We start from the raw sequence: 12,500 nt of genomic DNA on the forward strand, positions 1-12,500 counted from the left end.
ATATATATATATATATATATATATATATATATATACATACATACGCTTACACACAACTATATATAAAATTACTTCTCGTATATATATCTACTAACATATTAATGGATGGACGATTTTTAATGTGTTTAGAGAGATCGATAGACAGAACTATCGATCGTTTGATAAATAGATATATTGGTGGATAGGTGGACAGCCTGACTGAGTGTTTGATAGATAGATAGATAGATATATAGATATATTGGTAGATATGTAGACAGACTGATTGAGAGTTTGATAGATAGATAGATAGATAGATAGATAGATAGATAGATAGATAGATAGATAGTTAGATAGATAGATAGATAGAGAGATAGATCGATAGATACATAGAAAGATCGATTGATTGGATAGTTTCATTCAATCGTGGTTATAAATGTCACGAAGTTGTAGATCGATTCCTTACAGGCCAGTGATGAACAGGTTCTGAATTCATGGACCTCGAAAGGATAAAGACTAGGCGCGACTACGCGGAATTTGATCATTATCTTGAAATATTCAGTATTGTAGATGACAATTATAAAAGCCCCCAGAAAGGTTGTGCGATAGATAGTGTTGCAAAATAGAAAGCAATGAATTTGTCAATTACTATACGTAGCAAAGACATAGGATTAGAAAAATGTAAGTTAGTTTACAAGTCAATAATGAATTGTGTTCCATGTTGTAAGATAGAGATTGACATTTCTTGCTGAAATATTTTACATAGAAAGGCCTTATATATGTACGTCTGCCGCTTTCGTTTGTATACATAAATGAACATGTATGAATGCATCGCTTCATGTGTATATTCGAATGTGCGTACACACACACACACACAAAACAAACAGACACACACACGCGCACACACACACACACAAACAGACACACACGCACACACACACGCACACACGCACACACACACACACACACAAACAAACACACACACACAAACAGACACAAACACACATACACACACACACACAAATAGACACACACACACAAACAGACACACACGCACACATATCTGTGTGTGTATTTATTTCTGGATGTATTTTTCCCACTCTAGATTCAGCTCAGATCTGCGTCCATGATGATGCACCATACATACATACATACATAGATACATACATACATACATACATACATATATACATACATAAGTACATACATACACCCAGACAGACACACAGACACACACAGACACACATACAGACATACAGACACACACACAGACGCACAGAACTATAGATACATACACTATTGTCTGTTTCTTCGGATGACGTTTTGTGCTTAATTGCCGAAGAATTCCTGGGATGATTTGTTTCCAGAGCTCCCTCCGTCAAATTAATGGACATGTCCAGAAATGTGCCATAAGATTAGTTGTCGATATATTTGCAGTGCAATGTAAATAGTTTTGCTCAAGATTCTGTTTGAATCGAACGTACAACCCTTTGTTCGTGAGTTTAGAACCTGAAGCACTAAACCACGTTGAAATATTTTAGCGTATATAAATATATGCATCTATCCCTATAAGGAAGACTTACAGAAACGAACAAACACGCATTCACATGCGGAAAGATACACACAAACGCATATATATCGGATTGTTGGACCGCGGAATTCCGCACAGATCTTTTTCCGTGAAAATAAATATCTTTTCCATTGAAAGAAAAATAAAAGTCTCCAAAACCGTGTATCTCTCACTATACGTCAACATGCACGAAGAATGTAGCAAATACATTTGGGAAAACGGTTGTTCCAGTTTATAAATCTACAAGTAGAAGGGTAGATATCCCAGTATTTATTGATTTCGCTTTCTGTGTCGAATTGGCACCCAAAGCTCTACGTAATCTATTTTAAAAAATGTATTTAACTTTCCGTACTGGTTTCTTCAGCTGAAGGCACCGTCACGTCCGAACGAACATTAGCGAGCAAGTATAAATTCAAAATTGAAATAAATTATCATTATCTTTAAAAAATAATGATAAAATGGCCAACGAACATAATCTAAATATGAAAATATATATGAAAAGTCAGTGTACAGTAAGTAACTATTTGCATGAAAGAAGAATGAAATTCCAAAACCACGCATCTCTCAATATATATAAACACGCACGAAGAATGGTGCAAATACATTCTGAATTTTCAATTTATGTTTTTGTTTGTTCGCCACATTTCGTCTGGAAATCGCGGGGCCTTCAACTGAATAATGGTACACAGAAAGGTAAATATATTTTTAAAATTAGGTTACGTAGAAAGCGAAATGAATCGTGTCTGAGATATCTACCCGCCTTTTGGAAGATTTACAAACTGGAAGATTAGTTTTTCTAAATGCATTTGCAACATTCTCCGTGCGTGTTTTCGTTCGTTAGGCTTAATTAACTCTCATTGTGATGGGTTTGCTTTTGCCATATAAAAGCATGAAATAAAGGAGTACCCGATGCACAGAGGAGACAAGAAAGCGGTAAGCCACCAAGATGTAACACAACGATGAAAATTTGGTGGAATTAACAATGAAGTTGTCTCCCACATCTTCAAAAGAAGCTGTCCAAAAGTGCCATTATTGTATTGCTTAGCTTTAAATTCTAAACATGGATGAATTTTCTGAAAATCTATTTCTATGATGTTATTTCTACTTTTTCACAGAACCGTTTCCTTTCCAAGAAATCTCTGGATGACAAAGCTGTTCACACGCCAAGTAAGAACTAATTTTATATCGTGCAAGATAAAAACGTGTTATTACCGGATTAAATATTATAAAATATTCTGTTTCAATCTCTGTTAGCTAAATTCATTTAAATGTGTCTCCTCACCTACTGGCTTCCAATTTTTTGCGGGTTCCATTCGTTTTTCATATTTTACATAATCTGCTCAACGATATACACAACTTTAAGTTGCATGCTTAAATGAATTTGAAAATGTGACCCTCCTATACTATGATATTTACTATGTTTATATGAGTTTATATTCAGGACCACGTCAATAAATGAAAGCAATTTTGTGTACATGTAAGACTATAATCTGGAAAAAAGTATGTAAGAAATATTTTCATTTCAGATCAAATATTAGTGTAAGCAATAAGAAATTGTAGGGTTTACCCTATGTTGTAGTAAGAAACCGAATCAATAAAACCATCCACATATTGTTGTTGCTCAGTAATTCTGCGAGTCTGGTGGTTGTAGAGAAACCAGGCACCTGTCTTCGTGTGCCATTCCAGAGGGAAGCAATTGTTATTAAGATTACCGGTTTAGTTGACAAGCGTAACCAATCTGAACCGATGGGTATTATCTACCCATCTCTTTTCTGGTCTACCCCCAGATCCCTCGCCGGCTGATCCAGATTGAAGAGTTTGTATTGTGATTCCTTTCTGTGAGATTGAAATCGCATTTCCTTAGTACCGGAGCTGTCACCTCTCAATGCAGAGAATCAGAAGTTCGAACTGGAGACATTTGCTGATCTCTGATTAACCATCGCAGTCGAATAACGTTGCTCAAGAGATCCCTTGCAATTCGCATAATTTCGGTCGTAGTATTTCAGTCACGAAATTTTAATTTCAACACCAATAGTTAATGTCTTTTACCTTCGTGTTCTGTAATGTTTCTGGTTTAGTGTTCCGTACATTTGCAGGTCCTATACTTAAGAATATTCTAGAAATATTTTTAAAGGCAACACTTCTTTCATTATAATTAATGATATTCACTTTTCTAATTTATAAAATGATATTATACTAAATAGCTTTTAAATACAGATATTTTAAAGACAAATGTTAAATTCTCTTTGCACCTAAAATTAAAAGTCAATTAATAGCAGCATATCTGTTACAAATAAATACATTTCTACAGAAATTTTTTTTTGAAATAATGTTACAGTCTAATTAAATCATTAAAAAATTAGTTGTAATGAGTTAAATTTGTATTTCACTATGCTTTTTATATGTATATATTCTAATGCATAAAAGCAAATAATAAAAATATGAAATCGCAAAAATAAATTTCATTACTGTTAAATAATTTTAGACAGGCTTTTCCTAAACTTATTTTTCTCATTGAACGATTTCATTCCACTTCAAATAATATATTTCTTCTCTGAAAAAGAAATAAATATCTTGATTTCTTAAAATTATCACCAGTAACCTTTCGTTACTTACAGCTACAGAGATGACTTTGTAGCTAATATATTTGGCAAAGCTTTCACCATAATATACGTTTCATAGAGCTCTATTACCACGATACGGAAAGAAGCGGCTTCCAGCGGCTACAGAGAATCCGTTTAAGCGCTGTCTACATTCAAACTAAGTGATCAATGGAATCAGATTATGCTTATCATAACACAAAATATATTAAAATAACAAAAGTACTTCAATTTTTTGACAATGATTACTTTTTCTTGATTCCTTAAAACCACACAACTTTTGTAACACATTTTCTTGGCTAGTTTTCATCATAAATTCCATCCCATATAGCACTTCCATTTGAACGTAGCTACTGTACCGTCTTCTTTAACAAGAGCTGAGATGTTCTGATGAAAATTCAACTTTTCTGGTTACTTACCATTTTCTTCGCCACTTAAATTTATACAACTTTCTCCAAACTAATAATCTTCACCAAAAGTTCCTTCGCAATGAACACATTCTTTTAAATCTAATTATATACGTTCCTTAAAAAATAACCAATATATGTTGATTCAAAGTGAAATTTTTATCCTTACCCTCCACTTTTGATCTAGCCTTTAATTTAATTTTTGATCAAACCTTTTATTTGATGCTCCAACCTTGAATAAATTTACCTTAAAAAATTTAGCTCCAGACTCGATCATCATTGCTAAAAACCGCATTGAATTCGGCTGAGAAGTGAATTAGTGATGAATGATGCAAATCTTTACCAGTAACTAAAAGTATACATTCACCCCCAGGCGTGGGGGACTATTTCTCGGGATCAGCTTTACGTTCATAGGAGAAAGAATTTTCAAACCCTTTGTTTGTTTATTTGTTTGTTTGTTTGGTTATTTGTTTGTTTGTTTGTTTCTTTCTTTCTTTCTTAACACATAAAATCCTCTGTCCTACATAACCTTAGTTGGTTCGTTCGTTCGTTCCTTCCGTCCTACATTCCTCCTTTCATTCCTTCCTTCTTTCTTTCCTTCCTCCCTTTCTTCCTTTGTTTCTATCTGTCTTACTGTCTTTCTTTCTTTTTTCTACCTTTATTCTTTCCTTCTTTCCTTCTTTCATTGTTTCTTCGTTCCTTCTTTCCTTCCATCCCTCCTTCCTTCCCTCTAACCCTTCCTTACTTCCTTCTTTCTTTCCTTCCTTTCTTTCTTCCTTCCTTCCTTCCTTCCTTCCTTCCTTCCTTCCTTCCTTCCTTCCTTCTAATCATTGTCTCCCCAATTCATTAATTCCCAGCCAAGAAATTCTCTCCCACATGGTTCACCAATTATTTTCTTTTAAACTACATTCTTTCCTTCGCAGCTTCACAGGACCCGGTCCTGGGTCCCTGTATGCCCGGTGGGATGCAACAAGATGTCCACGCAACACCAGTCTGGTATACGATAGTTAGTATATTCTGTTTCTATTCTTTCACTCTATTTCTTTCTTTCACTCTCACTTTCTCTTCATCTCTCTCCCTCTCTCTCCTTCTTTCTGATCTACACAAACGTTTGTCCTGTTATAATATATCACGTTTTAAACGGCGATTATAGATTCTCTTGAGATTACACAAAACTACTAACTCCGTTAAATTAATTTGGTCATAGCCGAAGTATAAATGCCGTCAAGTGTGACACGATATCCCAGTACACCGTCTGGAACGTCACCTGCAGAATTAATATTCGCTAGGAAGATTAGATCTGTGTTCGAGAAGATGCCACAGTGTAAAACTTGAAAAATATCGGACAACAAATGTAATACAATATATTTCATAATTGATGACAAACTTTGATAAAAATAAATATGCAAAAACGGCAAGAGAATGTGAGAAGACGGAGTAATTGCTAATCAGAATAGTAAAGTGTTACTTCCCAATATTAGTATAAAAGACTTATGAACCAACATAAAAAAATGTGGTTTACTGAGGTTTAACGTCAACGGAAACCAAATTAATGAACAGATCCAAAAATGTTCCATACGATCAGGTGTCGATATATTTGCAGTGCAATGTAAATAGTTTTGCTCAAGAACACAACTTGAATCGAACGTACCACCCTTTGTTCGTGAGGTTAAAACCCGAAGCACTAAACCACGTTTAAATATTTTAGCGTATATAAATATATGCATCTATCCCTATAAGGCAGACTTACATAAACGAACAAACACGCATTCACATGCGGAAAGATACACACAAACGCATATATATCGGATTGTTGAAGCGCTGAATTCCGCGCAGGTCTTTTTCCGTGAAAATAAATATCTTTTCCATTGAAAGAAAAATAAAAGTCTCCAAAACCGTGTATCTCTCACTATACGTCAACATGCACGAAGAATGTAGCAAATACATTTGGGAAAACGGTTGTTCCAGTTTGTAAATCTACAAGTAGAAGGGTAGATATCCCAGTATTAATTGATTGGCATCTGAAGCTCATCAGCAAGTCTTACTAAGTAAACTATTTAAAAAAATGTATTTAACTTTCCGTGCTCGTTTGTTCAGCTGAAGGCAACGTCACATCCGAACGAACATTAGCGAGCAAGTATAAATTCAAAATTGAAATAAATTATCATTATCTTTAAAAAATAATGATAAAATGGCCAACGAACATAATCCAAATATGAAAAATATATATGAAAAGTCAGGGTACAGTAAGTAACTATTTGCATGAAAGAAGAATGAAATTCCAAATCCACGTATCTCTCAATATAGGTAAACACGCACGAAGAATGGTGCAAATACATTCAGAATATTCAATTTATGTTTGTTCGCCATTGTTGATTTCGGAAGTCGCGGGTCTTCAATTGAAAAAAGGTACACGGAAAGGTAAATATATTTTTAAAAGTTGGTTACGTAGAAAGCGAAATGAATTGATTCTGGGATATCTACCCACCTGTTTGTAGATTTACAAACTGGAAGAATAATTTTTCTAAATGCATTTGCTACATTCACCGTGTGTGTTTAAATTCTAAACATTGATGAATTTTCTGAAAATCTATTTCTATGATGTTATTTTTTTTTTTCACAGAACCATTTCCATTACCAGAAATGTCTCGATGATAAAGATGTTCACACGCCAAGTAAGGACTAATTTTATATCGTTTAAGATAAAAACGTAAAAGAAATGTCCGTGGCCGGATTAAATATTATAAAGTATACTGTTTCAATCTCTCTTAGCTAAATTCATTGAAATGCGTCTACTCACCTACTGGCTTCTAAGTTTTTTCGGATTCCATTCGTTTTTCACTGCTCAACGAAATACACAACTTTAAGTTGCATGCCTAAATTAATTTGAAAATGTAACCCTCTTATGCTATGATATTAACTATGTTTATATGAGTTTATATTCAGGAACACGTCAAAAAATGAAAGCAATTTTGTGTACATGTGAGTCTATAATCCGGAAAAAGTATGTAAGAAATATTTTCAGTTCAGATCTAATGTTAGTGTAAGCAATAAGAAATTGTAGGGTTTACCCTGTGTTGTAGAAAGAAACAGAATCAATAAAACCATCCACATATTGTTGTTGCACAGTAATTCTGCGACTCTGGTGGTTGTAGAGAAATCATGCACCTGTCTTTGAGTGCCATTCCAGAGGGAAGCAATTGTTATTAAGATTTTCTAGCCTTTATTTAACTTTTGATCAAACCTTTTATTTGATGCTCCAACCTTGAATTAAATTATCTCAAAAAATTTAGCTCAAGACTCGATCATCATTGCTGAAAAACCGCATTCAATTCGGCTGAGAAGTGAATTAGTGATGAATCATGCAAATCTTTACCAGTAACTAAAAGTATACATTCACCCCCAGGCGTGGGGGACTATTTCTCGGGATCAGCTTTACGTTCAGAGGAAAAATAATTTTCAAACCCTTTGTTTGTTTGTTTGTTTGTTTCTTAATTTCTTTCTCTCATTCTTTCGTTCTTCCTTTCTTTCTTTCATTCATTCTTTCTTTCTTTTTACTTTAAATCCTCTATCAAGTTCCCATCTACCCTTCCTTCCATCTTTCCTTCCTTCAGTCCTTCCTTCCTTCCTTCCTTCCACCCCTCCTCCCTCCCTTCCTTCCTTCCTTCCTTCCTCCTCCACTTCCTTCCTTCCTTCCATCTTTCCTTCCTTCCTTCCTTCCTTCCTTCCTTCCTTCCTTCCCCCCTCCCCCTCTTCCTTCCTTCCTTCCTTCCTTCCTTTCTTTCTTCCTTCCTTCTTTCTTTCCTTCCATTCTTCCTTTGTTCCTTCCTCCCTCTTTCCCACACTTCCTTCCGCCCTTCCTTTTTCCTTCCTTCCTTCCTTCCCTTCCTTCCTTCCTTCCCTCCTTCTTTCCTTCCTTCTTTCCTTCCTTCCTTCCTTCCTTCCTTCCTTCCATCCTTCCTCCCTTCCTCCCTCCCTTCCTTCCTTCTTTCCTTCCGTCCTTCCTTCCTTCCTTCCTTCCTTCCTTCTTCTGTCCTTCCTTCCTTCCTTACTTCCTTCCTTCTTTCCTCCCTTCCTTCCTTCCATCCTTCCATCCTTCCTTCCTTCCTTCCTTCCTTCCTTCCTATCTTCTAATCATTGTCTCCCCAATTCATTAATTCCCAGCCAAGAAATTCTCTCCCACATGGTTCACCAATTATTTTCTTTTAAACTACATTGTTTCCTTCGCAATTTCGCAGAACCCGGTCCTGGATCCCTGTATACCCGGTGGGGTAGAACAAAATGTCCACGTAATTCCAGTCTGGTATACGATGGTTAGTATATTCTGTTTCTAATCTCTCACTCTATTTCTTTCTTTCTCACTCTCTCCCTTTCTCTTCCTCTCTCCCTCTCCCTCCTTCTTTCTGATCTACACAAACGTTTGTCCTACTTTATCCGTTGAATTTTTTTGGTCATAGCCGAAGTATAAATGCCGTCAAGAATGATCACACGAACAGGATATCATCGAAACTACCCCCTTGAACCAAACCACAGAATATAGTTAACTAAGGACTGTATGCATTCACTACGCACTATTCCACCACTTAATCACGCTAGTGCCCCATGGTTAGGCAATTCTGAGCTTTCCACACTATTTTCCACCACTTCCCCATCAAGTTTTCTTTTTTTAAACGAGATTTGCTTTTGCTTGAAATACGATGGAACAGATTTTACCTGTCTATAACCGAACCTTTAACGGTTTCCTTAAAGGTATCCCAATTTAGCCTAAAATGAACCTTACAATCCTTTCTCCACTCACTTTCCTGAAGACGTAAAATAACTCCAGTGATGCAGCAAATAAAGCCAACGTGACCGTAACGTGTATCTTCACGCGACCTGTCCACGACTAGCCGAGAGTTTTAGCTACGCTGTGCAGGATGTTCTGTTTAATAACTTTAAACTACCCATCGACTGTCAATACTCTGCACCTCACCGTGTTCTTCTATTTTGTATTGGTTAAAAATTCCTTGTATCGTTCTTTAATTTTATCTCCGTTAAAATTTGAACAAAATCGTCTTTTCCATTTTAGAGGAAATGCGTGACGTAACGGCCTTCCCTTCGCACTCTTTTGACATCTGCACACAACCATCTACAGCCATGTATCTAGACATTTTTATACATATTTCCAACACAAATACCTAAGCCTACACCTACCACATAAATATACAAACATACAAACAAAACGTACACACGTAAAGACAGTCAACGTTCAAACATACTCCCCACACACACGCGCACACACATAGACAAAAGTGCACACACACACACACACACACACACATACATAGACACTTAGACCCAATGACACACAAACACTTATCTGTGTCTATTTATGAAAAATAAATTGATATTGAAAGTTCCTTTCCGCAGATTTCTGTTAATTCACCTTTCACTTATTTCACATATGACTTAACTTTATATTTTATTAACTTGTTATGTTCTTACCAATTCTAGGTGTGGTTGGTGGATCAGCGTATAACGAAACAGGCGGAGGAAGTAATCTCTTGTGTCTACCTAACGATCCCATTTGGGCCAGTTATACTCCAGCAGCTGAAGGTTATGGTCACATGTATGGCAGTGAATATGAAATATTATCATATGGGAAAAAAATCTTTTCTTTTGCTAATGCTGAATCACTTCATGATCACAACGTTCCGTGTGCTGTCTGTTTGACACGACAACCTGCTGTTGTTATGATGTTACCAGCCAGGACACAGTGTTACTCTGGTTGGACGGCTGAATATTCAGGATATTTGATGACCGAGCGTCATAGTCATAAGGGCAGACATGAATATGTGTGTGTGGATTATGCACCAGAAGCTGATCCAGCGGGTTACAGAGACGAAAATGGAGCTTTATTATATTTTGTGGGGGCAGTTTGTGGTTCATTGCCATGTCCACCGTATGTCTATGGTCGCGAATTAACCTGCGTTGTGTGCAGTAAATATAGTTGAATTTGCTTCTCTATGAAAACCTACGTTAACCAATTACAAGACATAATATAATACCATAAACAATAAAGACATTTTAGATTCTGTTTGATAATATTTTATCGAAGTTATATAAATCGTTAAAATACTCTGCGCTACTAGTTAACAGAAAAATAATATAATGGAGAGAAAATCGACGCCAGAGAATGTGAGAATTATGCTTATAGAACAATGCAAAGCTGAGTGAATAATTCTAGATAAACATTGTATAAGGATCAGTTCATAAAACTAAAATGTGGAAATAAAATTGTATTTCGTTTAACTGTATTTTGTGTTCTGTCTTAAATATCAATAAATCCCACTTGAAGTAATATCATAGAAATATATGATGGTTCCATCTTTTTCACAGGAATGTAAGTAGTAATCCTTTCACCACCTATTTTGTATTTACCTGTATTTATACCACCTCGTGACCCCGCCACAAGATTAGTTGACATCCTCATAACCGGATCACGTAACCCTCACATCTTGCACCATTTCCTAAACACTGATGCACAACAATCAGGAATGGAATCACCAGCGAGTATCGAATACGAATAATTCTCTCACTCAAAAGCAGAAAAATGGTAAATTGGAGCAAAGATTTGCTTTACAACACTTACCACATACATAGAAAGCAGAGTAAAGACAGCAAAAGGACGTAGAAACATAATGAGGGTAAGCAAAGTTACTCTGTGTAAACTGTGTGATATGTTGAGACTGTTACAGCACATCCAATAAGAAACATCACTATGTGTTTGTGTAGAATATTCCTTCGATTAAAGAGAAGATGGATATTTGGGAGACACAACGTCTTTCATGCAAGTAATTGAGTGCCATAAGCTTGCCATTAAGAAAATGCATGTATTTAGACATTTATAATAGGAATCAACTTTAAAGGTATACATGTGTGTGTGTTTAACCCAATAAACCTTTTGGAAAACTCGGACTTAGAATCGTAGCTATGTTTGAGTAGCACAGAGTGCGTTCTGTTTCAATAAATATTTCTGCGATATGATATTTTAGATAAGCACAACCGTCTATTTATTTGCTTAATACTATTAAACACTCGACGTATTTCCTTACTTATATGCGGTCAATATTTAGAGTTTCATATATTTTGAAATAATTTTATACTTTTTTATTTACTTTCTAATGTTTGACCCTGAAAAAAGACATGTTAATGCTTTTAATAATAAATACCTATTCATTTATACAAGGCTTTGTTTCCTTACCAAAATATTTCAATGATTGGAACAAAATCAAATGACTCACAAAAGCGATCCACCACAAACCTGCAACTTTCCTACTTCCTGGGTACTTTTGTGCAAAGATAAAGAGTGCAGGGAAGAGCATGGCTATTCTACTGGGGGTGGGGCAAAATAAAGCAATCTAATAGATGATAATGTTTTTATTAAAAAAAAATTATGCTTAAATAAAAGTAATTCAATATAAATATGATAAAATTTACAAAGAACAAAACAAAAACAAGCAATAATAAATCTCTGAACGAGATGTAAACAGTAACCGATCGACAACGTAAAGTATAATCGCCATCTCAATATGGCTAACCACCACAAAGGGTGGGTGTTACTGTAGCTTGTAGCCCCCGGAGATCATCGTCTCCAGCTGGCTTTAGGTACACTATCTATGCACTTATGGTATTTGCAAAGGCAGGTCATTGTGTGCCTAAAGCCAGCTGGAGACGATGATCTCCTGGGGCTAAAAGCTACAGTAACACCCACCCTTTGTGGTTAGCCATATCGAGATAGCGATTATACTTTACGGAAACAAAAACAGTTAAGTCTAAAACAGAATTATGAAAAACACACATGTTTAAAAAAGCAATTTTTTTCATTGCTGCAATTTTTCTAAATTAGGTTGCCTGTCATATCTTCGAAATTATCTACAGGGTGAAATTATCTCTGGGCCAAGTTTC

At 35.6% G+C, this 12,500-nt stretch overlaps 1 protein-coding gene across 3 annotated transcripts in view; it reads left to right on the forward strand.

The window, feature by feature from the left end:
• Positions 1-10,849, forward strand: part of LOC115221572 (short-chain collagen C4-like) — a 41,843-nt gene extending 30,994 nt beyond the window's left edge. The window contains exons 3-6 of one of the 3 annotated variants that reach the window (XM_029791774.2): positions 5,477-5,559; positions 7,177-7,228; positions 8,792-8,866; positions 10,047-10,849. In XM_029791774.2, coding sequence (XP_029647634.2) covers positions 5,477-5,559; positions 7,177-7,228; positions 8,792-8,866; positions 10,047-10,546 — 710 coding nt within the window. In that variant the 3' untranslated portion in view covers positions 10,547-10,849. Of the gene's footprint in view, positions 1-2,661; positions 2,714-5,476; positions 5,560-7,176; positions 7,229-8,791; positions 8,867-10,046 lie in introns of all 3 variants that reach the window. The other 2 variants (XM_036510661.1, XM_036510662.1) reach the window with 2 other exon arrangements.
• The last annotated feature ends 1,651 nt before the right edge of the window (positions 10,850-12,500 follow it).

This window comes from Octopus sinensis, linkage group LG18 (assembly GCF_006345805.1).
Source record: "Octopus sinensis linkage group LG18, ASM634580v1, whole genome shotgun sequence".
Lineage (NCBI taxonomy): Eukaryota > Metazoa > Mollusca > Cephalopoda > Octopoda > Octopodidae > Octopus > Octopus sinensis.